Source organism: Medicago sativa, chromosome 5 (assembly GCF_051527215.1).
Source record: "Medicago sativa cultivar Bolivia chromosome 5, Bolivia_mono, whole genome shotgun sequence".
Classification (NCBI taxonomy): Eukaryota; Viridiplantae; Streptophyta; class Magnoliopsida; order Fabales; family Fabaceae; genus Medicago; species Medicago sativa.
In genome coordinates, this window is record NC_140753.1 from 54,192,309 (window position 1) to 54,218,284 (window position 25,976).

A 25,976-nucleotide genomic window follows, 5' to 3' on the forward strand; every position below is an offset into this window, starting at 1 on the left:
TAATTGATCCATCTCCGCATGATCCAGCTGAAGTAGAATGACTTCCGTTCTTCTTTTTTTGTTTTTTCTGCAATTGCTTTGGTACATACATGATTTTAATTTTTGTTTCAGCTGGCTATTTGTATTTGTTTCATGTTGTATTTTCAATTTAGGTGGGTTTGGTTTGTCCCTTCGGGATAAGGATGTTGTGTACTTAAAAGTATATTTTTGTGATTTTATTTCGTTACATTTCAGTGTCTGTATGGTCCAATTTTCATGTGAAGTATGTTATGACTATTGGCTCACACAAATGCCATGGAGGATCTAACAATATCTCAGTAGACTTCATGTTATATTACTCCTACAAATTCAAAATTTTCATGTATTCAAGTATAGTAAGCTTAATAGATGCTTTTGGAATAAGTATGTTTATGATGAAAAAGATGATATTTGGCCAAATTGTTCAGATCACGTGTTTATTCTTGAACTTCTAGCTTAAAAGATCATTGTTACCTTTCAGTGTTAGGTTTTTGGAGCTGTATGTCTCACATAATTTTTTTTTGGTTGTCTTTGATGTGTGTTATGTCATTTTGAATCATAGGACCAATCATCTTGGAAAGGTAATAAGTTTCATATTGTGTTGAATCAGTTAATAAAGCTGGCGTTCTCTTATAAATTTCTTGATTACTTTAAAGTAAATATGGAAAGATGGATTCTCATCCTGGATTACCAATATGTTGGAATGAATTATTCTATACTAAAATTTGAAATCTTTTTTTTTTTTTTTTTGTGGTAGATACTACAATTTGAAATCTAACGATTGCAATTTGAGACACTCATCATTAATAACTAATCTTAGTGACATATTGAGACACTCATTATTAATAACTAATATTAGTGACATATTCCAGTTCATATGCTGCTACATACTTGATTATTGTCTTCTTGGACTCTTTATGCTAAAGTTAAGATTATAGTTTGGTGACAACTAGGTACCCATGACAGAATGGTGAGTAATTTACCTCAGCCAATGAACATTAACTATCTTCAAAGGTAATCTAGAAAAAACCTTATAGTTTTTATAAAAAAAGTGAAGTATATTAAATGAGCAGAACTTCAAATGATCATTTTAGGCATGTCTTTGATATATGCTAGATAAGTTGAATAACTTAACATGGTTTGACGTTGGTTTAATTTGTATCTCAACAATATTTATAACCAACGATTGATGATATTAAAATAATACATTAGACTCATATTACTGTGCCTTGACTTAATGAATTTATTTGTTGTCTTATTAAAAAAAAATTAAAGAAATAACAAGTTTGATTGTATAATGATAGACGTGGAATAGACTTTCAGAAAAGCAGAAGTTTTCAAATATGAGACCTTTATATTTAACCAAAATTAATGAGAACTTTTAATCAAGTAAAATTTAAAAATAAAAATAAAAATTGGAGACCTTAGGTAATTGTTGTCTGGCCTTATCTAACATCAACTTTTTATTTTATTTTTATGACATATTTTATACAATACAAACTGTATTATACAGTCAATATGACCCGTGCGGCGCACGGGTCAACGATCTAGTTACTAAAAATGCATGTTTCTTTCCTTTCACTTTCTTATCCACTTTCTCTTATACCAAACAACCAAATTAATCCTCTTACTTTTCATTCACTTTCTTTCCTCATACAATCTTTCTTTTTACTATCTTTCCTCTCACTTTCCTTTTGCAACCAATCTATATGCACGAGTGGGTATAATATTTTTATTTTTTTTACATTGTTAGTCAACTGTAATAAAAGTATAACTTTCACCGTATCTAACCTCAAATTCATACATATGATGATCTTGTGATTAGTTGACGGTGTAATACATTAACCATGCATTAAAATTAATTTATGGTAAATTTAACTTTTTAATACAGGGGCAATGATACGAAAATCTTACATTTGCTGTCTAATCTCTTACAACTAGACCATCTATAGGGAGTTTGATCAAATTAGATTTGACGTGCAAACTCATTTTGTTTGCTATTCACAAATGAAAAATTCTTGATCACATTAGTCATTCGCGACAATTTCAAAAATAAATTGACCGATGAACGAATATTTAATTTATTTTACATTAAAATTGTTAATTTTGCAGATCGAATTGTTCTTTCTTAATTTTTTACTTATCTTTTTATTATGGACTTTCTAATATCAACCAGGAAGACTTTTACTTATTAAATTAAATATATTAGATGATGTAAATAAATTTATATCCAACCGTTATTTTTTTTGGCTGTTTCTATTTGCAAATTGGTGCTGAATATTACTATATGCACTGCAGCAGCAAATTCCTTGTTGAGAGTGGCTGATTTGGATAGCAAGACAGGGGTACTCTGTTTAGGTTGTGATGATCTTGTCATTTTGGATGATGATTAAGAATAAATGTGGGACCAGTTGTTTTTTACACTAAAACAAGTGCCATTTTTTTTTGAGAGACTAAAACAAGTGACATAATCTATTAATCCACATATATTCCTCGTTTCAATCGTCATAGTTGTACTTCTTCAACAAAACAAAAAAATCGTCGTAGTTGTATTTTATACTAAAACAAGTGACATGTCATATTCATTAATTAAAAATAACCAATGAAATGATTGAAATTTTTAACTAATTTTATAATTTATTTATATTTAATATGATTAAAACTTAAACAGTTGTAATCATAACACCTGTCAACGTAGGGAAGCACTGGCTATTTTTCATGCTTTACGATGGATATGTGACATGTGGTTTGACAATGTAGATTTTGTAGTCGATTCAAAAATTACAGCATATGCTATCTTATCGAACAGAGTGGATGTTACTGAGTTCGGCCAAATAATTGCAGCATGTCAGAATACTCTGTCCTCCTCTTTCACAAACTCTAGGGTGAAGTTTAATCGGCGATAAGTTAACGTGGTAACACATGCTCTTGCTTGTGAAGGCAGTGATTCAGCTAGTCTCATTGTTCATTTTGATATACCCGATTATATTTATACTCTTATTATGAATGAAACGCTATAAGTAGCTTTTTGTACCAAAAAAAACACTCCACTTTATTTAAAAGTCACTCTTTAATTTATTATAGAGAACATTTTTTTTTTTGAGGGAATTATTATAGAGAACATAAAATATTTGTCAAAAAATTAGGACCAACAAGTGGTATGTGGGGGTCCAGTTTAAAATGGAATTATTGGCAAAAAATTTAGTGGAAACTATTAACAATTCAAAGAAGAAATGACAATTGAACAACAAAAAATGGGTTGTAGAACTATATTCTCTTTTCCTTTTGCTAATACTTATTCGAATAGAATATATTTATTGAAAGTTACATTTTCCATAACCTCAAACTTTTTTTGTCAAACTAATATTGGTTCAATTACTAATTATGTGACTCATCCTCCTCTCAAAAAAAATTATGTGACTCATCTTATAAAGATTTTCTAGTGCAAATAGTTGGTCCGTAATATATGCTACAACATTATAAAGTCCAAACTCAACTCATATAAAATGTAATTTATAAAAAATATGGTTAAATATGTTTGTGTCTTTGTCGTATCTGATGTTGATGTCTAAGTGAGTGTTTCATAGAATATGGTTGTGATCCTACTTGCACCAGCACCGGCATGATGTTTCTTTAGCTTAAGTAGTTGTTCTCTTAGTTTTTTGTCCATAACAGTAATAATTATGTTAGTAGTTTACTGATTTAATGATAGTAAATTGCGTCACACTGGAAAATCAGGTCAATGGAGAGATTTACAACCATGAAGCTCTCAGGAAACAGCTATCTAATCACACATTCCGAATTGGAAGTGATTGTGATGTTATTGCACACTTGGTTAGTCATCTTTGATCTAATGAATTATTTGATTTGGATTCATGACTGAACATGTGCTTATGAACTGTTTGTTACTGGTGTTAAACTTTTCATTAGTACGAGGAATATGGAGAAGACTTTGTGGACAAGTTGGATGGTATCTTTTCCTTTGTTCCATTGGATACTCGTGATGACAGTTACATAGTGGCTAGAGATGCTATAGGAGTAATATACATTGGTTGGGGATTAGATGGTAATTTTATATTTTATCCACCCTTTGAATTTAATAATTTATGGTTTTTTTAGTTTTTACTTGAACATATTTTGGAATGTATGGATTCAGGTTCTGTTTGGATTTCATCAGAAATGAAATCATTGAATGATGATTGTGAGTGTTTTCCACCTGGTCATTTGTACTCTAGCAAAGATAGTGGATTTATAAGATGGTATAATCCTCCTTGGTACTCTGAGGCTATTCCATCTCCTCCTTATGATCCTCAAGCTTTGAGGCATGCCTTTGAGAAGGTATGATTCATAAATGTCTCAAAACATAATTGGAATTGAAATTTCTCTAAGTGCATGTTTAGATTTACGGTGCATTGTTTACATGATTGATCTTGCGTGTCATGTCATACATGATTTTAGTGAAAACACCGGTGATTGGTTTATGTCAGTTGATTTTGTTGTCAAACCTTGTTTGACTAAAAACGATAAAATGTATTGGTCGAGAGTACTCAAATTCAATTTCTGACCGAAACAATTTTTGGTTAGATTTTAATTACCTTTTGGCCGAACTTTAAATTACCAAAGCAACTTATGCTCAATTTGTTTGGATTGGAAAGTTCTTCATGATTTCAAATGACGCTGATTGCAAGCAGTGATAAAGAGGTTGATGACTGATGTGCCTTTTGGTGTTCTACTACCCTGAAGGTTTGGACTCATCATTGGTTGCATCCATCACTTCTAGTGTGAGAGATATTTCCAAAATAATAAATTTAGAAGGTTGTTAATATGTATTGGTTAAATACTTGTTGTGAAGTAAGTTTATAGGAGCTTTGTTGATTGATCTAGTGGTAATACAAGCTGGATGGGAAAAATGAATAAGGTCACTGGTTTCGTTTTTCACTGGTTCAGTTCCTGCCCAAGACACATTTTGAATTTTGAAAAATGTTTTTAATAAATTTGTTTTTAATAAATTTTGGCCGAAATTGAAAAATAAAGAAAAGCATGTGCGCGGTTTCGAACTGTGACCTTGTAGCAAAATTGGTTTGCTAAACTAACATTGAAACATTCATTTTCATGCTAGGTATGAATATGTGTATATTTAAGCTTCATGGTCAATTTGAATTATCCAATATACATTAATCACACGCAAAAACCTTTGTTTAATTTTGTAGATAACTTTTGAGCTATCAAGCGATGATGCGTCTATCTTCAAGAAGGATTTTTTTTTTTGTTGGATTAATTTCTCTTCCAAGTGTCGACTACTTTTTTGTGTCACTTATAACATATGCTGTCATTAATTATTATTGGTCAGGGATATGTAATTGCTTTAAATTAAATTGAATTATATGTCAAAAGATGACATCTTTAATCTGATGATGACAACATAATCCGATTTGTCTAACAAATGCATTATATGTTTTTATTTTGATGGTACGTTCAGAGTAATAATTTGTTAATGCCACAAAAAATATTTGTTCGCCCGTGCGTTGCACGGGTGGAAATACTAGTTTTATACAGGTAGAAGGAACAATTCAGTAATGGTATTGGTTATAGTTGGATTGACGGCCTTAAAGCTCATGCTGCAAAACATGTATTGAATCCAACCTTTTTACTCTACAATTTAGTGATGGATTTTTCTATTGTCACAAAATTTATGTTTATTATAATTGGTTCTTGACATTTTCCAATAGGTGACTGATAGGATGATGCTTAATGCTGGCAATATCTACCCCCACAACACCCCAAACACCAAGGAAGCATACTACTATAGAATGATCTTTGAGAGGTTCTTCCCTCAGGCAAGTTAATCAATCAACACTTCTTAATTTGTTGTAACCATATAAGCATTGATGCTTTAGATTGAAGGTGTGTTTGGTGTTCGACACATGATGGTGACATATATGATTACATTCAATCACTTTTATATTCTTAAATCATTATTGGTGTTTACGTGTCAGTATCAGGTTGTATTTGGTGTTTGTGTTTGTGTTGATGCTTCATAGACCATAAGACAACATAATTTAACAAGGGTTAATACAAATATTGATGTTTTTTTATATTGTTTTGCAGAACTCAGCAAGGCTAACTGCTCCTGGAGGACCAACTGTTGCATGTAGCACAGCAAAAGCTGTTGAGTGGGATGCTTCTTGGTCCAAGAACCTTGATCCTTCTGGTAGAGCAGCACTTGGAGTTCATGATTCAGCTTGTGAGAATCAGAAAACCTTGGTCAACCAAACTGTAGAATTTGAGAAGATTATACCACTGGAAGCTTCTCCTATTGAGGTTGCCATTCAGAGCTAAGTTGAGCTGTGGCAAGAAGCAACTGCGCTAGAACGATGATAATAATTAACATGAATGAAGAATTTGCCTGCTGTATTATTTTATCTGGGGCAATGAAATGATGCTATATAATATAATTAAGGCTTTAAATAAGTATTGCATCTTGTATCATTTTGATTTCTGTAATTTGAACTGTTATCTTAATCGATTTGGTTTCAAAGCAATGTGTTGCCTATATACAAATTGCATTAAGTTTTATTTATTGGACCAGTTGCAACTTTTGTTGTCACACCGAGCTGGCTTAAATTTGTTGATGCTCACATGAAAATTATAATTTAATTTATCCAATACCTTTACCTTGGCTGGCATGTGCCTGTAATATCCTAGGTGATTTGCGCACCAGAGATAAAATCATGCGACATTGACTTGTTTGTGGTTTTCTGAGTTTCCAGACAATGTTTCACAACACTTGTACCGAGATAATGTTATGAAACAATAGACGAGTTTTGAACAAGACTGAGAATTCTTTAATGAAACAAGTTGAAGTAGAAAACGGCTAAGCAAATCTTATTATGAATGAAAGATTGCAGAAAGTAAAAGCTTGAAAGCACAAAGATTATCGAGGTTTGGAGAAACTGTCTCTTATATCCTCACTGAGGTTGACCCGATCACTATGATCAAGCTGAATGCAGCAACAGTTTGTACAAGACTTTCTAGGAAAGGAAAATCTCAACCCCCTCAGTTGTACTCTCTATTTTCTCTCTTGATCAAAATGATTCTATGAAATGTCACACCTCTGTCATTTCACAAGGATATATTAGCTTATATACTACCCCATTACGAAGTAGTAACAAGCTAGTTATAACAAAAATATCCAATTAACTTGACCAACAAGCTGATCAGACCTAACTAATTATCTAACTCAGAAGATCCATTGGAACAAGCTGATAATATACAAATTGAAAACAAGAAACAATTGTAGACAACCTCAAGTAATGAAAATGCCACTAATGGAATATCAACTAGGCAAGTCCTTTTTCCAATTTGAGCTCATCACAAGTTGTCCCAATTCATCCTGAAACTACTATTTGTTACATTAATCAATAGCTACTATGCCTTTTGAGGAATTTACACTGTAGTGGTATAATTTACTCTTTACATTAATTAATCAAGCAACAAAGAAACTTTTTTTTTTATCATATAGTACATATACAACTTCACAGTTATTAAATGAAGCAACTACTCTTAGGAATACCTAATGATAAAAAAGCCGTGTAAAATACTTCATTAGGAATATGTTGTGTGAATTCATTAGGCATATACTATTGATTAATCAGTAACTTCAAAAAAAAGTTTCTTTGTGAAGTTGTATATACACTATATGATTAATCAGTAACTTCAACATATATACTACTGATTAACCATTAAGCCGTGTAAAATACCTACTTCACAGTTATCATATAGTATTATGTTGTGTAGATTAAATCCGTGTAAAATACCTAATGAATTAACCAATAGAATAAAGCAACATAGAGTAGTTGATTCCAAGTATCAGGCAAACCAGGAAGACACCAATGGCTACAATCAGCTGAGTGATCAGGGTAAGCTCTCTGCTGGGAACTCAATTGGGCATGTCGTAAGTTGTTTTCATAAGCTCTCCCAACATTCTCATGAGTGTTTATCCCAGTAAATAAATGAATCCAAACGCCCTTATTACATATCAATGCTTGTATTCTAAAAAAGCTAAAGAAGCTATTTTTAGCTAAGGTCAGTGCCTCAGTGAGTTAATGCCACAAGTAAAGAAGCAAGTGTTTTCTTTATACTCAATTGGGATGAATCTTTCATTCAGTATTATATAATTGAACATCTTCATGTGTGACGTTGCCACCTTGGCTCATTAGATTAAGACATAGTTTTGATAATTATATTTTTTTTGGTAAGAATCTCGTATTGATGCTAGTAAAAAATGTAACTTAATTGCCTAGAAATTTATTCAGCATACTTTCTTTTCTAACCAATTTATTTACTATACTACTTGTTTATACTAAAAAATCATTAAAAAATATTTTCCCTAGCTAGGCTGACATATTTTCTTGTAAGCTCTGCATATTGAACTGCGGATTCATAATTCTGTGACAAGATGGCACCAACAAACAAGCCAACAAATTTCAACCTCAGTATAGAAATAGAATAATCAAATTGCAACAAGATATGGGCATACTTGCCAAAGATAGTCAAAAGAAAGGTCCCACTACCAGATCTAGAAGCAACTCATCAGATGAATGCAAATGGAAAAAAAAAAAAAATGAAAATTTAGTTTGCCTTAACGGAAAAAGTTAATTTGGAATCTTGCTTCAAGTGTCTGATTAAATTATAACTTGTTAGCTTTAACCATTTTTAAATGACTAGATATTGACTGCCCTATTTTCAGGTTATTAATAATCAATAATAGCTTAGTCAAAAAAAAAAAAAAAAAAATTATAGCTTTTCTTAATGACATTTATTTTAGAACAGAGAGAGTATATAAAAGATCATATTTGGCACAAAATAGAGAGAGATAGAAGAGTCCTTACTCGTAATGTGGGAGAAATTACCTGAAGTAACACATGGGTTCTACTTTTCATACCTCTTTCCAAAGCTACCAATCGATCCATATCAGGGTAAAAAATCCCTCCTAATTCTACATAATCCCATCTGCACTCAATTAATCAACAAATCAGCCCAAAAAATTATTTTTTTTTCAAAACTCAATTATTTTAAGTACAAATTCAAAATGTCATTTTCTTACCGTGTTTTCTTGAATAAGCTTAAAAAAGAGAAGATACTATACTTGCCTAACCTTGAAGTGATCCTTGATGACTCCACCAATGTCCTGTGTTGAACACATCAACATTCTTCCATGTGTCACCATTCTTATCTGCCTCTTCAAGCCTTAAATTTTTTTCCCTTGGACCACATCCACATCTATTAAATAAGGAGTTCTATGAAATGAAATGTTCACACCATAGTCCTGAATATATCATATCATAACCAATTTTAACATCACTAAAATGTTTTTCTTGTTTGCATAGTCAACATTCTATAGGATAAATAATAGAAATGATGTATGCAGTATGTAACTAAGTATCGAAATTCTTGAAAATATTTTGGATCCCCTCATATGCAAACTATTTAATTGGATCTATCTAATGATTCAACTGACACCGTCTTACAAAAACTTTTTCAACTTCTTTGTCTTATACCAAAAATATATGACCCTACCCCTTTGTGAATTGAATCTAATGATTCAATTGACACCGACTATTTTATTGCTGGAAATTTGCAAGTTATTAGCTCTTATCTACCTCTTCCTTTTGAACCAAAATCTAAATCTTCAAAAAAAAACTTGGGTAGTGGCACTATGGTTTAAATCTTACTAGCAATAGAAACATCGTGAAATGCCAAATGGGGTATTGGTATTTGGTAGTTATCAACAAAGTATTTTATTTTATCTATACCTATGAAGCACCTACGTAAACACGCTCACACGGACACGACACCGATACAAGACAATGGCAATAATTTAAGAAAATGGTATAATTAAATGTAATCACAGGTGTTAGTATCAGAGACACTAGCACTGGTAAGACACGCAACTGCAATCAAGGCCGCATCAGATACATTTGACCGCAATTCTTCCAAATATATCAATGATCACAGCCACAATTTAAAACTTTTTGTTAGCAATCAACTTAAAGCTCAGGAATTTTTTCTATACTCGCCAAGAATGTGAAAGTGGAGAGAGGATCTCCCCTAACCAATTCTGTCTCCACACGAGGTGCTGCAGCAGATATCATATAAATCAAAGACTGCCATTGGTTCCTTCCTAACGAATCACCAACAAACATCACACTTTTTCCTTTCATCTTCATCAGAAACTCAACTCCGTTGAACCTACAGATTACACAAACACCACAAAATAAACATCATTCAAATTATAATAAGCAACCACACATAAGTGCCTCAGATGACCTTGATATTCTTTGAAAGCTAAAAATTTAGACTATTTGGATAAACCTCTTAAAAGACACCGTAGAATAAAAGCTTATCATAAAAGTGCTCATGTATAAGCTATTTTTATGATAAAAATAACATCAAGTTAAACTATTTTCGTGTAACCTATAGGCTTTTCCCTAAGATATCTTAGAGAGCTTGAAAATAGCTTTCGAACATGTCTCACTAAAAGCGTGTACAACACCAACACGACACATGTCGTTACACTCAACTATTCTATTTTCTCAAATTATTACTAGGGTCAATAAGTCCAGGTCGTGTTCAGTGTCTATGTCCGTGATTCATAACTCACAAAGTCACAAGTGTTTATGTCAGCAGTCAGCAGATAAGCCTCAATAATCCAATCCAAATGGACCTTAAACTTCAATCAAAGTTTTCAATTTTTCCACTAAATAGTTGAACCCAATAGAGCATATTGAATAAAAACTTCACTCACATAAGAGAAACAAAAAAACAAGATTTCTTTTTCCTTAACTGATAGCTTCCAACTTCTTCACTCCCTTGCCTTAAACCCTCATCATTCAGCAACCCTTTAGCAAGAAACTCTTTGAGACGAACAGTAGCAGAACCATGAAGTTTCTCTGAAAAGAAAAAAGGGTCTCTGCTATAAACTTCAACGTTCAATGCAAGATCATGAAGATTTGGATCAGAGTTATCAACTTGCATAGAAAATTTTGTTCTCCAAAGAGGGTTTGTGTTGGTTGAAGTATCAACTTTGGTTATGTATTTGTTGGTTGGATCAATCCAACCAGTAGCATACCATTGACGTTTCCATAGTGAATGTGATGCTCTTACTCCTCGAGCTGATATTATGCATATTTCAACCCAGATTTTCACCATAGAGAGTATAGAAAACAATGGTTTTGATAGGATGTTTAAAGGTAAAGAGGTTATGTTGTGTTTGTGTTGATGCAAAAAGTGATAAAGTGTAATGGTTTTGCAGTATTTCAATGACTACTTTACACTAGTGAGAAAATAAATTCTCTAGGCTAAAATATGGTTTTAGACCTACAAATATGTTTCATTTTGGTTTTAGTCCCTGTAAATAAATTTTGTAGTTTTTGGTCTCTGCAAAAATTTTTTGTTTTTTAAAATAGTCCCTGGAGGGACTATTTTCACAAAAACAAAATATTTTGCAGGGACCTTTTTAAGAAACAAAATATTTTGCAGGGACCAAAAACTACAAAATGGTTGCAGTCATCATGTGCCACGTATGCAAATCATCACAAAAATGGGGTCAGGGACTATTTTAAAAAACAAAAAATTTTGCAGGGACCAAAAACTACAAAAAATTTTTACAAAGACTAAAACCAAAACGAGGCATATTTGCAGGGACTAAAACCATATTTTAGCCGATTCTTTATAAGGGGTGGGGTGGGTACCTTTTGACTTTTGTCAACATCATGTGTGTTTGGTTCAGCTTTGGATAGAATTGATTATGCCAGAATTGATTCTAACATAATTGATTTTGAGAGGATTGATTTATGTTTGGATACAATAATGTAGATTTGATTAAACAAACTAAATGTTGTTTGGATAGTTTTGATCAAAATTGCTTTTGAATGTATAATTATTAAAATGAACATAGCTAAATACAAATAAATGGACATAGTTAAATGTGTATGTTGATTAATACTAAATGTAAATATATTATTTATTTTAATAAATAATTTTTTATATATTAATTTAAAAATAATAAATATGATCATTAAACCACTAGCTAAATAATGGCCAGAAAAAAAATCACAAGAAAATTAGCGTTCATATTGCTGGACTATATGACTCGTTTTATTCAACACGGCTGCCCAACAAAAATTATAGACTTTGTGAAAGGCAAAAGAAGGAAATAAGAATTGATGAAGGGCAATGTTGGAAAGTAATGAGCTCTAATAACCAAAGTATAAAAATTAAATGTAGAATTGATTCTACCAAACTCAAAAGCTAGGATTTCTAACTTCAAAGAAAATTGCTTTTGGACAAGAGAATTGTTTTTGAAAAGCTAAACCAAACAAGCACGGGTCCCCTTTGGCTTTTGATGATGTGTTCATTATTATCCACAACATTCAGAACACAAGCAAGAGAAACACAATACAACCAATATCAATTACTGTGTTCTTTCCAAAATAGTCTAGGCAAAAATCAGGCTGAGAACATGAAATCTTCATCACAACATATTATTACTCATGTAAAGTTCACAAAACTATTGAGCATGAAAATGTCCAACCAACACAAAATGTTGCCTTAGATTTGTCATATCTACAACCTCCTATGCACAACAGAGAGTCCAAATTCCGAATTCCATCTTGTTCCATATGATGTATGTCACAAGATGGTAAAGACCCAACAATAGTATCATTCATCAACATTTGATAAGCACTTTATCAATATACTCATCAATATCATCATATACTCTAGTGTTGCATCTATAGGTAAAAACGAGTGAAAGAAGAAATATGTTTCAAACAATCTTAAAAATTCTATTTCGTCCCTCATAATGTGCTGTTGATTAGTCTCTTTGTCAAAATTTGATCAAATTTTGACATTTTAGTAGATGGCATGTCCGATAAAAGTTGGCGCCTTCTTAATAGCTAAAGAATAATTAATAACTAGGGGATATATATAACATTTGATGTTTTTTGCTACTTTGTATTTTGATCATAGTTTAAGAATTCACCATTTCATTAATCATTATAGTTTCTTTTTGGTACTTTGTATTTTATATTTGGTATATTATAAAAAGGAATGCTAACAAGTGCCCTTAGCAAGACCCTATTTTATATTTGGATGCTTTTGTTGATTGTCGTGCCTTTTTTCTTTTGCTTTTTGCTCAGATAGTGAAGCCAAATGGTTTGCTAAGTGGGAACAGTTTGAAGTGTGGCCATCATATGTTAAGAGGAAACTTTGGAGACCTTTAGTTTTCGAAATTAATGCATGTACAATTATAGAAATGTAGTGTTGACCTCTTCAAAAAAAAGAAATGTGGTGTTGATAAATTACTTTGGAGGTCTCTAATCTACTCGATGATTTTGAAGTAGTTCTTAAATTAAAATAAGTTATAACCAAGTCTCTAAACTTATTACTCCCTCCGTCCTTAATTATAACTACCTTTCTAAAATATTAGATTAGATATTTGTTATTATTTTTCCAAACAAAATTCTTATTAATATTATCAGTTTACCTAAGAAGTTTAAAGATAGATAATTTAGTAATATTATATACAAATTAATTATACTATTGATTTTTTTAAAGAGATGGGAAAGGTACAAAAGGGGCTTTTGTATATGGTGACATAAGGGGTAATAGTTCGTAACTAGGTAATGGGACTTGTAGAAGACTCCCTGTACCTAGCGGGGAGTTGCAATAAGTGTTATCTTGTCACAGCGTGTACTTGGAACCAAGTGAACAATTATTGTATTTTTCAAACATTCAACAACACTCACTCAAAAAAAAAAAAAAAAAACCAGATTTAAGATTAAGAACTAGTATTGTCCATTAACAGCAATAGAGTCGTGGTAATGTTTTCTCGGTCATCACCGACCTAAATTAGGCCTTTTGAAAGGATAGTTAAAAAATGTTTTGATGTTTTACTGTCCATGTCGAATACTGGTGGTTAAATACGACAATCTACTTGTGATTGAAATGAATAAACATTAACATTGAGATCAAGAAGTTACGTGATGTAAAACGAAATGCTACACCGCATTACAGAGAAACAAAGTTGTAGGAGTAAGGTCGTAGATGGTTATAATTATAAACCATCCTCAAAGAGACAACTTTACAACTAGAAAGCCCAATTCATTTCAAAGGAAATGATTGACAATTAGAAAAACAAGTTGAATTCTGCTCTTCCCCCGGCATAAACCACTCGCGTCCAGCATGATTTCCAAATATACTCCAGCGTGAGTTAAGTCACACAGCGTGACTTAACTCACGCACCTTATAAGCTCTGCGTGACTTAAGTCACGCACCACTGAGCCTCTGCGCGAGTTAACTCGCGCAAGTTGGCCGGTTGTTAGAACTCAAGAACACGTTTTTTGGACGGTGGTCAATGCATTTTAATGGTTTTTACACTTTTTTTTTTTAAGTTTTTTCACGTTTTTTGACCTCATTAATTGCTATGTTACCTTAAACCACCTATAAATACTCTTACAAACTTCATATTTTCCTCACATTATCTCCTCCCACTCTCTCCCCCTCTTTCTCTTCTTCTTTTTTGCTTCTTTAGTCTTTAGGCTCTTTATACCCCTTTAGGTATATAACAGTGGCTTTTGGGGGGAATAATGGTCAGTCGAGTTGGGGAAAAAGACATCATCCCTTGAGGTAAAATTAGGTTTGCTTTCTTTTACTCCCAAAATCTTTTTACCGTGGGTAAAAAGAATCATCATGGGGGTATAAAAGGAACCAAATTTAAATTTACATCAAAGGATCTTGATGTCGTTTTCCACTGATCATTATTTTCCCCAAGAGCTATTGCTATATACCGAAGAAGGTAAAAATAACTTTTTACCCAAAGAGGGTAAAAAGATATTAAGTAGATTAGTGAATTCAAATAAAATATATGTATTGCTTATTGAAACGTTTGAATGATATTAATAAAACGAGTTATATTTATTAATTTTTTTTATTTGTACTTATATTTGAATTTATTTTATGTTTATGATTATGTATTGAATAAATAAATATTGAATAAATAAAATCGAATTTATTTTCTAATTTTGTATTTAATGAATAAATAAATTAGAATAAATATTGAATTAGAATAAAATCGAATTTATTTTAAGTGCATAACTAAATTAGAATATAGCAAATAAATAAATAATTTAGAATAAAATGAACAAATAATTTAGAAAATAAATAATTTAGAATAAAGTAAATAAAATATTTTACAACTAAAGTAAATAACATAATTTGAAAATAGTAAATAAATTAAAAAAAAAAAAAAAAAAAAGTAGCCACATTGCGCCACTTAACTTAAATTGCGCATTAGTTTACACTTACACGCTAGTTAACTAGCGCAGGGGCATTTTGGGCATGGCTGCAGGGTGCGAGTGTTTTGTGCTGGGGAAGAGCAGAATTCAAACAAGTTTGAGCTGAGGAGCATATTTATGTAACTTCGTAATGACCAACTGCCAATGAAAGTTCCTTCCACATTAAGAGATAATGTGCAATATATTGAACCTGGATCCTGCCAATATAAAAAAGCACGTCATTGACCTAAAATTAGAAACAACAAAAATAAACACCAATAAGTAATTTCATATAACTAAAAAGAGTACAAGTATTCTCCATTATCAGCAAAAGAGTTGTGTAATGTTACACCCATCATCATTGATCTAAAATTTGATTGCAAAGAATGTCTTTTGAAAGAATATACTAGATCAATGATGATGGGTGTAACAAGTTTTGATGATAATGGAGAATACTTGTAACGTCATTATTATAACAAGTATAAGATATTCAACCCAGTATAATATGGTTAAATACTAGAATGTCTTTTGAAAGAATATTTAGAACAAGTTTTGATGTGCTGAATTTAACACCAAGTCCTAGTGTGTTACTTATTTCAGACACCCTTTTGAAAAATTGAAAATACAAGTGCTAAATTAAGAACATAGAGATCGTGTTTTTCAAGCCAACACAATTAATAAACTAAGCAACATTTTGCTGTCATAACCAACACGATCCACACAAATGAGATCAGGAGATCAGCAGGAAAAGCAAATCCTTCATGTTTTAATTTTAAATATTAAAACAACCACATTTAAAAGACTACGTAAAATTCTGCAAGATCTTTCAATAAAAGCATGTTGACATCGGCAACTTTGAAAGGGTGGCGCTTGTGAGAGACCAAAGCATAAAAATGAAATTCTTACACAAGCATAAAAAAAAGTATCTTTTAAAATAAGACTAATCATTTTAGAATCAATCTAGAGGCTAAGTGGATTCAAATTAAGAATCCAAAAATCAATTTAAGTCTTCAAAATCACTTTTTGACATTAATTTATACTAATTAAAATTGCCCCTAAGAATGCATTAAAACCAACTAAAGTGTAACAACTATTAATCTTTCAAGCAAGAGTGTGTAATTTTCCTTACGAATATATTATTTGTTAATATCACGGTTGTACCTTCACATGATTCCTTCAACGCAAACTTAGGATCTTTTTGACCTGAAATCACAAGAGAGTAATTTTCCATATTATTACAACCGCAAATTTAAAGATAAATAAATTACACCATCAAACATCTGTATTATACAAGAATTGCATAGAAAACGTATTATTATAACAAGTATAAGATATTCAACCTAGTATAATATGGTTAAATACTTTCTGAAATATATTTAAAAGTTAAAAAATATACAAAGTATAAACCACCAACCAAAATTTATGTTCATTAGAGTTTGACGAAATAAAAGAGAAACAAAAAGAAATTATATAAGTAGAGATAAAAAAATGATAGCCATATGTAAAGTGAATATATAAGTAAAAGATTGATTGATTTAGTCAGTGTAGTACCTCCTCGTCTCCTAAATATCCTCCACTCTTCCAACCAGATTCTTTGATTTCCTACACAAATAAAATACAAACAATTAAGTATTTAGAAAAGTAATAAATAAGTTAAATCAGATGAGAATAGACTAATTTCAAATCACTCGTCATAATTTAATATATCTAATAATAATATAATCACAATTCATACATCTTTCATACATTCCTTTCTATCTAGTTAGCGGAAACATTACTTATAGCACTGAAGACAAATCGGCAAGGGCACCACAATTTCAACTTGCCACAAAATCCCAAAACTTAACTTTTCTATTTAAAAAACCAAATAGACAAGAAGACTAAAAGTAGCCTAAAGCATAACTATGCTCGATGCAAAAAAATTACCTTTCGTGCTAATCTTTCGGCCTCCCTAACAGTCCCTCTCCAAAGCAAAACATTCTCATATGGTGCCGGATACACCGGTAGCTTCTTGCCTGAAAAATAAAATAATTGTACTAATTATTTCCTATGACACTTTTGTTCTTTAAAATTGCAAAGAAAAGGCAGAGAGCATACACTCCTCACCTATATGTCTCTCTATCATTTCAAGTTGTCCCGCTTCATATGGGTTCACAAAAGAAATGGCAGCATTAACATGACCAGTCCATCCCACACGATGCATATAATCCTGTAGATCACAAGGTCAGGAATTCTTTCAATTATTAATTAATGAAGCCAACTGTGAACTTTTAATTAGTTTTATTGTTGATATATTGATATTTATTATAGTATAATGTGTTAGTATCTTTACGAGTTATGATAGGATTGCATTCCTATTTTGATCATATCTCATGTATATAAATAGTTGGTTTTCAACCTTTTCGATCAAAGAAAAATATTCATATTCAAAAATTATTAATATGCCAAAACACGTCAACAAAAGTATAAAAGCATTATATAGCACATCTTACGTTGGGATCTCTAGGTATGTTGTAGTTAATCACCATATCTACCGCTGGAATATCTAGTCCCCTCCTAGCTGCTTCACTACAAAGGAGAATATTGAACTTTCCAGACTTGAACGCATTCAGGGCTCCTAGTTTCTTTGCCTATAAAAAAAAGTTATCATATAAAGAATTAGGCATATTTCTTGTTGGTGGTTTAGAAGAAATTACAATTATAACACAAGACTTATAGTACAGTTACCTGGCTCATATAACTAATAATTGGGATGGCTCTGAAATCAAGATTCTTAAGAATTAAAGCCAGAAGAAACGTTGAACCACAAGTCTGAGTGAATACCGTTGATTTTCTTCCAGTCATTTCAGTGAGAATGTATACAAGGTAGCAATCCTATGCAAGAAGCACGCAATTGATGAACACAATCAGTGAAAGCATAAATAATAATAGTTTCTTATTCACAAAACCCAAAACTAATGAAGCCAATATGTTAGAAGGGTTCGATACATCCTTGATAACATGAGTGTTGTTGTATCTTGTGCATCAAAGACCATAACCCAAAATCTTATTCGGTATTAAACTAAATAAAAAAACTTCTACTTTTCTAAATCTATTGTATTTGTGTCATGTATCCTCGATTGTATTATTGTATATCTCCAGCCAAGTACAAAGCAAACAGTAGTTATATTCTAATTATGCCAACTTATGAGATTTTCACATCTACATAGGTAACACTTGGAACACAGGCAAACTGGAACTACATCTGTTCTACTAATTTTAATAAACATCAAACAAAACTCATTCTAATTTGTTCTCTTCTAACAAACCACCATAGTAACCATCCACTCATAAATTTTTCTGTAGTATCACATCCTTGACAGCCTCACCAAGACACATTTATAAAGTATAACTCACTTTAGGTAAAAGAATAATATAGAACGATTTCATTTGAAGCAGGACCCTAAAACATGTGTTAAAAACCTTAATAAAAAACTGACTCGACATTTCAAAGAATCTTCCCCTCAACAAGGGTGGTATGAAATAGCCTTTAAACAGCCTCTGTTGGGTTAAAATCCAATAGTAAGAAATTCAACAATTTTTGGACAAAGGAGAAGACAAACCTTAAGCATTGCTGGCATAATGCAACTCTGCTGCAGCTGTGTGACCACAGTAGAATATTTGGAAGATACGTCAATCTATACAGAATAAAAAAAATTCGTGAATACAAGTAAAATACAGCTCCTTCTGGTAAACGATGCTTAAAATTACACTTCCTTCTGGATGAAATAATATGTTACACTACAGTCTATCTTAATGTACATAAACCAACTGGTAAGCAAACCACCTAAGCGCATTTTTAAAAATTTCATTTTCTAAATCCCCTAACTTCCATTTATCTGCTTAGGAATAAAGTTCAAAACTAACTTCGAGAATAGTAATTAAAATTGTCCATATTGGACTGTTGTATTTTTCAAATAGTCCAAGAGAAGGCATTAAAACCAACTAAGTGTAACAAATATTAATCTTCCAGGGCGGGGGAGGGGGTAATTTTCCTTATGAATATGGTATTTGTAAAGATTAGGTTGTACCTTTAGAGGGTTCCTTAAAGACACCCTTTGGATCATATGGACCTGAAATCACAAGAGTACAGACAAATTTAAATTTGAAGATAAAGAAATTACGGAGTCATGCATATGTAGAATATAAGCCTTGTATGGAAAATGAATTACAATAACAAAATATATGATATTCAACCAAGAATAATATGATTAAATACTCTGAGCTTGAGAGGCTTTATCAAATTTCGTTATAAATAGGTTGACTCAATAATAGTAACAACGATGGTTGTATAAACCTACATATTTACCTTCTCTGTCATTGTAGATGAAAAAAGAAAAGTTCTCCGCTCACTAGGAATCATTGATAAAATATCATTTAGTTGTTGTTCCTCGAACTGGTCATTCAACAGCAGGTCTGCCTCATGTATGACCTACTCAAAATGCAAGGTAGTAAAACTTTGACTAAACACGAGATATATGAAATTGTAGAAAACAAGGTATATTAAATATTTCATTTTGTAATGTAAAAACGAAACAACACAAGGTATATTAAATATAGAAATGTAATCATACCAGGTATTTCAATCTAGCAAGAGAAAATCCTTGGGTTAGTCTTAAGTGATAAAAGACTTGTCGAAGGGTTCCAACCTTGAAGAGTAAGAAATAAACAATTAGAAGGAGAAGCAGCAGTAGTAAGTTGAAATAATAAAATTACAACAAAGTAAAACTTACAATAAAATGAGGTTGCTGTAAAATCTGGTTGGTTTGATCTATGATGTCGTTCGCTTCAACAAGCTATAGAAAATAGATGATTGTATTAGTAACCAGCGACATAAAATTCATGATTTAAGGAAAAAAGATTAGAACTCACGGTAGCACACTTGACACCAAATTGAGAACCTAGAACTTGAAAATACTCAGCAATACGAAAAACAAGGTCCCTGGTTAAAGAAAATAGTTAGTTAAATAAATATGAGTGATAAGATAAATGATTACGATCGGGTATCTATGTATCTAAGAAGTACCTTGAGGGAGACAGCACACAAGCAAAGGACGTGTTTAGGTTGGGTCCGGCTTCTAAGAGGGCCTGCAATATAGGAAGAACAAAAGCCCCAGCCTTGCCAGAACGAGGTGGTGAAATTCCGATCACATCATCTTTTCCTGTCAGAAATTGAATTAGTACAAAGGAACACATGATAATAAACATGGAAAATTTGAGTTTCAAAATCAGATTACATCTAACCCACCTTGTAGCGCAAGGGGAATCACTTCAGTCTGAATCTTAAGCGGATTATACCAACGCATTTTTTCACAAGCTTCCACCAATTGAACAGATAAGCCCAAATCCGTAAATGATTTCATTTCTTCTAACCTATGAATAAAAATCAAAACCAATTCAACAAATAACTAACTAATACATACATGAATATTAAAACCAAAACCAATTCAAAAAATAACTAAAACATACATGATTATTTCTTAGGCCAAATACATGCGTGGGTCATTTAAGTTTCATGTTTCAGATAGGTACTTTAAGTTTCTAAGGTTTCAGATAGGTCTTCAAGTTTCGAGTTTGTTTCGGATAGGTCCGTTAAGTTTCTAAGATTTCAAATAGGTCTTTAAGTTTCGAGTTTGTTCTAGATAGGTCCTTGCTATCAAATCAACTTTGGCCTAACTTACTATCAAATCAACTTTGGCTTAACTTACTATCAAATCAACTTTGGCTTAACGGAGGTTGATAGAAAGCACCTATCTGAAACAAACTCGAAACTTAAAGAAGCTATCCGAAACCTTAGAAACTCGAATACCTATCCGAAACAAACTTCAAAGTTCAAACTTAAAGACATATCTGAAACCTTAGAAACTTAAAATCTATCTGAAACAAACATGAAACTTAAATGATCGGGGAGGTATTTGGCCTATTTTTTAAAACAAAAAACATACATGATTATTAAAAACTGGAGAAGGAAAATCCGAACAAGTTTATGGCGGGCGACGAACAATTGCTGCTGCGTTTCCTGGGCGACCAACAAGTTTATGGCGAGCGAGCGAGACTCAATCTTCGATTGTATCCCTATCGCAGCCTAAATCGTGTTTTAGTGGGTTTTTTTTTAAGGGAAAGTCGTGTTTTGGTTACGTAGCAACGTATTCTTGATATATATATATATATATATATATCCTTTTTATAACAATATTTTAATTTATATATATACCCTTTTTATAACAATATTTTAATTTTTCTTCAAAAACAAAAAACAATATTTTAATTTAAATTGTTAAGTAAAAAAACCGATAAATTTCATCAATCACTCTTTAAACACCTCTTATTTTGTAAAAAAAAAAAAAAAAAAAAAAAAAAAACCTCTTATTTAAATTAATGTCTATCAAAAATACAATCTTACTCTTTCTCAATTTTTTGACACGTCCTCAAAATAATACCCTTTTGGTCTTTTGCTTCAACTTCCCCCCTATTTTTCTCTCTTAAAAACAAACTTAATCTTAATCCTAATCAAAACAAATCTTACCCCTTCTCTAATTATGAAACTTAATGTCTACCAAAAATACAATCTTACCCCTTCTTAATTTTTTGACACGTCATCAAGATAATATCCTTTTGTGTCTTTTGCTTAAACTTCCCTCTATTTTTCTCTCTTAGAAACAAATTAAAACAAATTCAACCGATAAAACACACTAATTTAATGTTCTTTAATGAACAAACAAACTTAATCTTAATCTCAATACACACAAACTTAATCTTTTTTGAAGAAGCAGACAAACTTAATCTTAATCCTAATCAAAACAAAAAAATTTATAATTCAACTTCTAAATATTTAAAGAGTTAAAAATAATTTATAATCTATTATTATCTTTCTCTAATTATGAAAGTTAATGGTTAGAAAAAACACAATTTTGCTCTATCTTAATATTTTAACACCTCAACGTATATTTACCTTTTTGTGTCTTTTGTAACAAAATATCATATTTAACTGAGAGATAAAATAATTTTCAATATATTGATGTGATTTTGTAATAAAAAAATTATTTTATATTGATGTATCTTTTTTTTTTGGTTACATTATATTGATGTATCTAAACAAACTAAGTTATTATTTTTTTTAAAATGATTGTATTACGATAAACAAACTTAAATAGGTCTCCGTGAGCTTAGCTTATTTGGTAAGGACAATGCACATAATATGTAAGGTTCGGAGTTCGAAACCCGAACACCACAAAAAAAAAACTTAAATAGATTATGATATTTTTTATAAATTAAAAAAAATCACTAAATTATTGAATTTCAATATTATTTTTATTTTAATTTGTAACAAACAAGCCAGTTGAATAAGAGACAAAGGAGAGACATATGTTGAAATACAATGTGTTTAAATAGCGCAACGAAAGATTTAATTATTGAATTTCAATATTTTGTTTATTTTAATTTGTAACAAACAAGCCGGTTAAATAAGAGACAAAGGAGAGACATATGTTGAAATACGGTGTGTTTAAATAGCGCAATGAAAGATTTATTATACAGGAGTAAAGTAGCTTAGGTAATAAGCTATGATATATTTAGAGAATGAATATTTAATATAATTATTTACTTTTTTTTTTGAAATTTAATATAATTATTTACTATTTATTTGTATATCAACAAAGCCCTACGTGTTTGCTATAACTTTAAAAAACATTGTATTTTTTTCTAATTTTTTTAAAAACCAGGTTCATCAAACAAAAAATCTAAAAGAAAAATTATATTAAAGGGTTAAATATGTTTTTAATCCTTACATTTTGAACCCCTTTGAAGAATAGTCCCTACATATCATTAAATGTTTTTGAAATCCCCATATTTTTATCTTTGTTATCAAAATTAGTCTCTGCTGTTAATTCTCTAAAGGAATGTCGATGTGGCAGTTAGTAGATCCCTACTATTTTAGGATTAAATATGTTTTTGGTCCCTATATTTTGCGTGACTTTGAAGAATAGTCCTTATCATTTTAGGAATTTTAAAAACATTTATTGAAATGCAAGGACTATTCTTCAAAACGGGGATAGATAAAGAAATAGACAAAGAAGTCGAGGGCATTAAAACTGACTCATGTAGAATCCAAAACGGGGATACAATATAATAAAACAGCTCATGTAGATCAACCATAATCTATCCTAAAAAAAAAAATCACTAATCACGATTGCAGCCCAACGAACCCGTATACGAGCGCGAAACTAGGTTACAGAAAAATATGAAAAGTAAACATTTGTGAATGGATCGACCGTAAACACAGTATCAAAATTCAAGTGCCAACAACTCCTTGAACAAATCAACAATAAAAGATCTTTTGAGTTTGAAGAACGAGAGTGTAGGCAAACAAGACATGTTGAAACTTGCGAATCTCAACATATTTGAAAACAACAGAAAATCAAAGAAGTCAGGCCAGCATGTCTTATTAAAAAATAATATTTTTTATTGTTGTAGATTATTAGTTATTATATCTTTTAGAAATATGACTATATAAAACACTAAAGAAATGATAAATGATTATTAAATAATATAGTTGTACAATTCATACAAAGGACTCATGACGCCATCTTTATCTTTTTTTTTTTTTGGTGGTGTCCGGGGTTTGAACCTGCGACCTTGCATATATTATGCATTGTCCTTACCAACTGAGCTAAGCTCACGCGGACTGACGCCATCTTTATCCATAACGAAATCTTATTTTTAACATTTTTACATATTTTTAGTTTACGACTTCATAATATTTAATAACAACTATTTCAATGATTTTATCATGGGTAAATTACTCTTTCAGAAAAATCATGGGTAAACTACACTAACCTCCCTTAAGGTCTTTTTAAATAACACAGACACCTGCTCTATTTTTAACTAAACATTAATCTCCCTTATTTTTTTTATCAAATTGACAATCATTTTCCTTATAATATATCACGGTTTAAACTTAATTAATTCCATTTTTTTAACAATCATCCTCTTCATACGAGGATGAACTCACTTATTTTCGGCCATTTTTTCTTTCATTTTTACCTTAGGTAATTTTTCCCAACTTATTGTTCCTCAGTCTAGATGGTTTAATATTTAAACGCTAATGTAATAAAATGGATATATGATGATTATTTCATTTTCATTGATCAACCACAATGTTCATCCACCAAAATTCTTTTCATTTATATATATTATCTTTTGATCTCTTATTTAATTACCGATGTTTGATTCTATTTGGTGGTAAAAATAAATGTTGTTATTGTTTCTCCATTGCGAGAAAAAAAACCTCACTTAATTGTGAGAAGATAAAAAAGATACAAAGAAACCAAAATGACTGCAATTAAATTATATATTCACAAAATTATTGAAATGGATATAAATGAAGGAAGATTGATATGTTTGAAAATTAGAATGAGTGCTTGTATTATTCATGAAAGGTCTTGTTAACTAGTGTCCCGGGGGCACTCGTTAAGGAAGTTATATATGGAATTTTTTTGTTGAAAACAACAACTTTTTTACTTTTAAAAAGTTGAATATTCACTTTTTCACAATTCTCAATTTAATCTTTCTAATTTTGTGCTGTTAACTAGTGTAATTTTCCCTTTTATCATTAACGTCGATTTTATCATTAATTTTTTCTTATTTTCTCAATTTATATAACATTGCAATGCACTTTGATCTAAAAAATATAAAAATTCATATTGAATTCATGTTTTGTTAAAAAAATTATATTTTTTTTGGAGAGATTCTAATAATATTATGAATTTTTTTGCAAAATTTTATTCAAAAATATTAATTATACATATGAGTTTATTTTAAAGAAGGGACCAAAAATGAAGATGGAAAAAAATTTTAGGGACTAAAAGCTGAAGAAATTTTTTAAAGGACTAAAACGAAAAGTTGACATATTTACAGGGACCAAAAACATATTTAACCCTTTATATAATTTAATTATTTAGAAAAGTTTTTTTTTTTGAAGAAATTATTTAGAAAAGTTGAGCTCTATGAAATTGTAAGAAGTCAAATTTATCTATAATTGACATAAAACTAAATAAATTATCAATATTTTATTAATATGATTCCTTTTAAAATAAAATTGTTTCGAGTAGTCAAGTAATATATCAATGAAGTAGCTATATACTATGACTTTTCTATTCACACCCCATATATTTCTGGTTACACCCAAATTTTCTTAATTTTTTTATTATAATAACAAAATTGTCCTTTTATATAAAAATTTCTTAAAACCTTGATTTTATACATTGTGAGTGAGTTTCATTCTCTTTATTCCATAAACGATCAATTAATCTGATGTTCAATCAATTTCTATCGAAGATTAAATAGTGAATAAAAACATCTTTCATCCATACTTGATTGCATATAATTAAAAGTGAATTTCTTATTCTTTTTCAATAAATTTACATTGTTAAGATTAACTTAAATTTAAAGGAATGACTTACTTAAACTAAATTTTGTGGTGGTCCGAGTTCGAATCTGTCTCTACCATGTGAGCTAACACGATACATATACTAAACTATGCTAATTATACAAGATTATATCTTTTTCTCGGTTCTTATTTCC

General features: G+C 30.7%; 2 protein-coding genes and 1 pseudogene across 6 annotated transcripts; 1 reads left to right on the top strand and 2 right to left on the bottom strand.

Annotated features, from left to right (window-relative positions):
* The first annotated feature begins 2,632 nt into the window (after positions 1 to 2,632).
* Positions 2,633 to 6,507, top strand: LOC146923068 (asparagine synthetase, root [glutamine-hydrolyzing]-like; annotated as a pseudogene). The gene is made up of 6 exons (XR_015011164.1): positions 2,633 to 3,852; positions 3,949 to 4,084; positions 4,175 to 4,356; positions 5,498 to 5,647; positions 5,748 to 5,855; positions 6,127 to 6,507. The product of XR_015011164.1 is annotated as an asparagine synthetase, root [glutamine-hydrolyzing]-like (transcript).
* LOC146923069 (uncharacterized) lies at positions 5,450 to 11,349 on the bottom strand. The gene is made up of 3 exons (XM_085715814.1): positions 10,826 to 11,349; positions 9,176 to 10,269; positions 5,450 to 9,030 (listed from the first exon to the last, which is right to left on the bottom strand). Exons 1-2 carry the CDS (start codon positions 11,227 to 11,229, stop codon positions 10,068 to 10,070), a joined length of 606 nt encoding a protein of 201 aa, XP_085571940.1. The 5' UTR covers positions 11,230 to 11,349; the 3' UTR covers positions 5,450 to 9,030; positions 9,176 to 10,067.
* A 3,882-nt stretch (positions 11,350 to 15,231) lies between these two features.
* LOC146923070 (DEAD-box ATP-dependent RNA helicase 10-like) lies at positions 15,232 to 21,464 on the bottom strand. 4 transcript variants are annotated; one of them, XM_085715812.1, is made up of 16 exons: positions 21,376 to 21,464; positions 20,644 to 20,768; positions 20,422 to 20,557; positions 20,268 to 20,337; positions 20,129 to 20,191; positions 19,970 to 20,044; positions 19,705 to 19,827; positions 19,427 to 19,468; positions 18,959 to 19,033; positions 18,084 to 18,230; positions 17,849 to 17,986; positions 17,463 to 17,565; positions 17,283 to 17,371; positions 16,908 to 16,958; positions 16,518 to 16,559; positions 15,232 to 15,574 (listed from the first exon to the last, which is right to left on the bottom strand). In XM_085715812.1, the coding sequence occupies exons 2-15, from the start codon at positions 20,756 to 20,758 to the stop codon at positions 16,533 to 16,535; spliced, it is 1,254 nt and encodes a 417-aa protein (XP_085571938.1). In that variant the 5' UTR covers positions 20,759 to 20,768; positions 21,376 to 21,464; the 3' UTR covers positions 15,232 to 15,574; positions 16,518 to 16,532. The 4 variants fall into 4 exon arrangements, with proteins under 4 accessions (XP_085571938.1, XP_085571939.1, XP_085571936.1 ...); XM_085715813.1 differs by having other exon boundaries at positions 16,486 to 16,559; XM_085715810.1 differs by having other exon boundaries at positions 21,341 to 21,464.
* Positions 21,465 to 25,976: the final 4,512 nt, after the last annotated feature.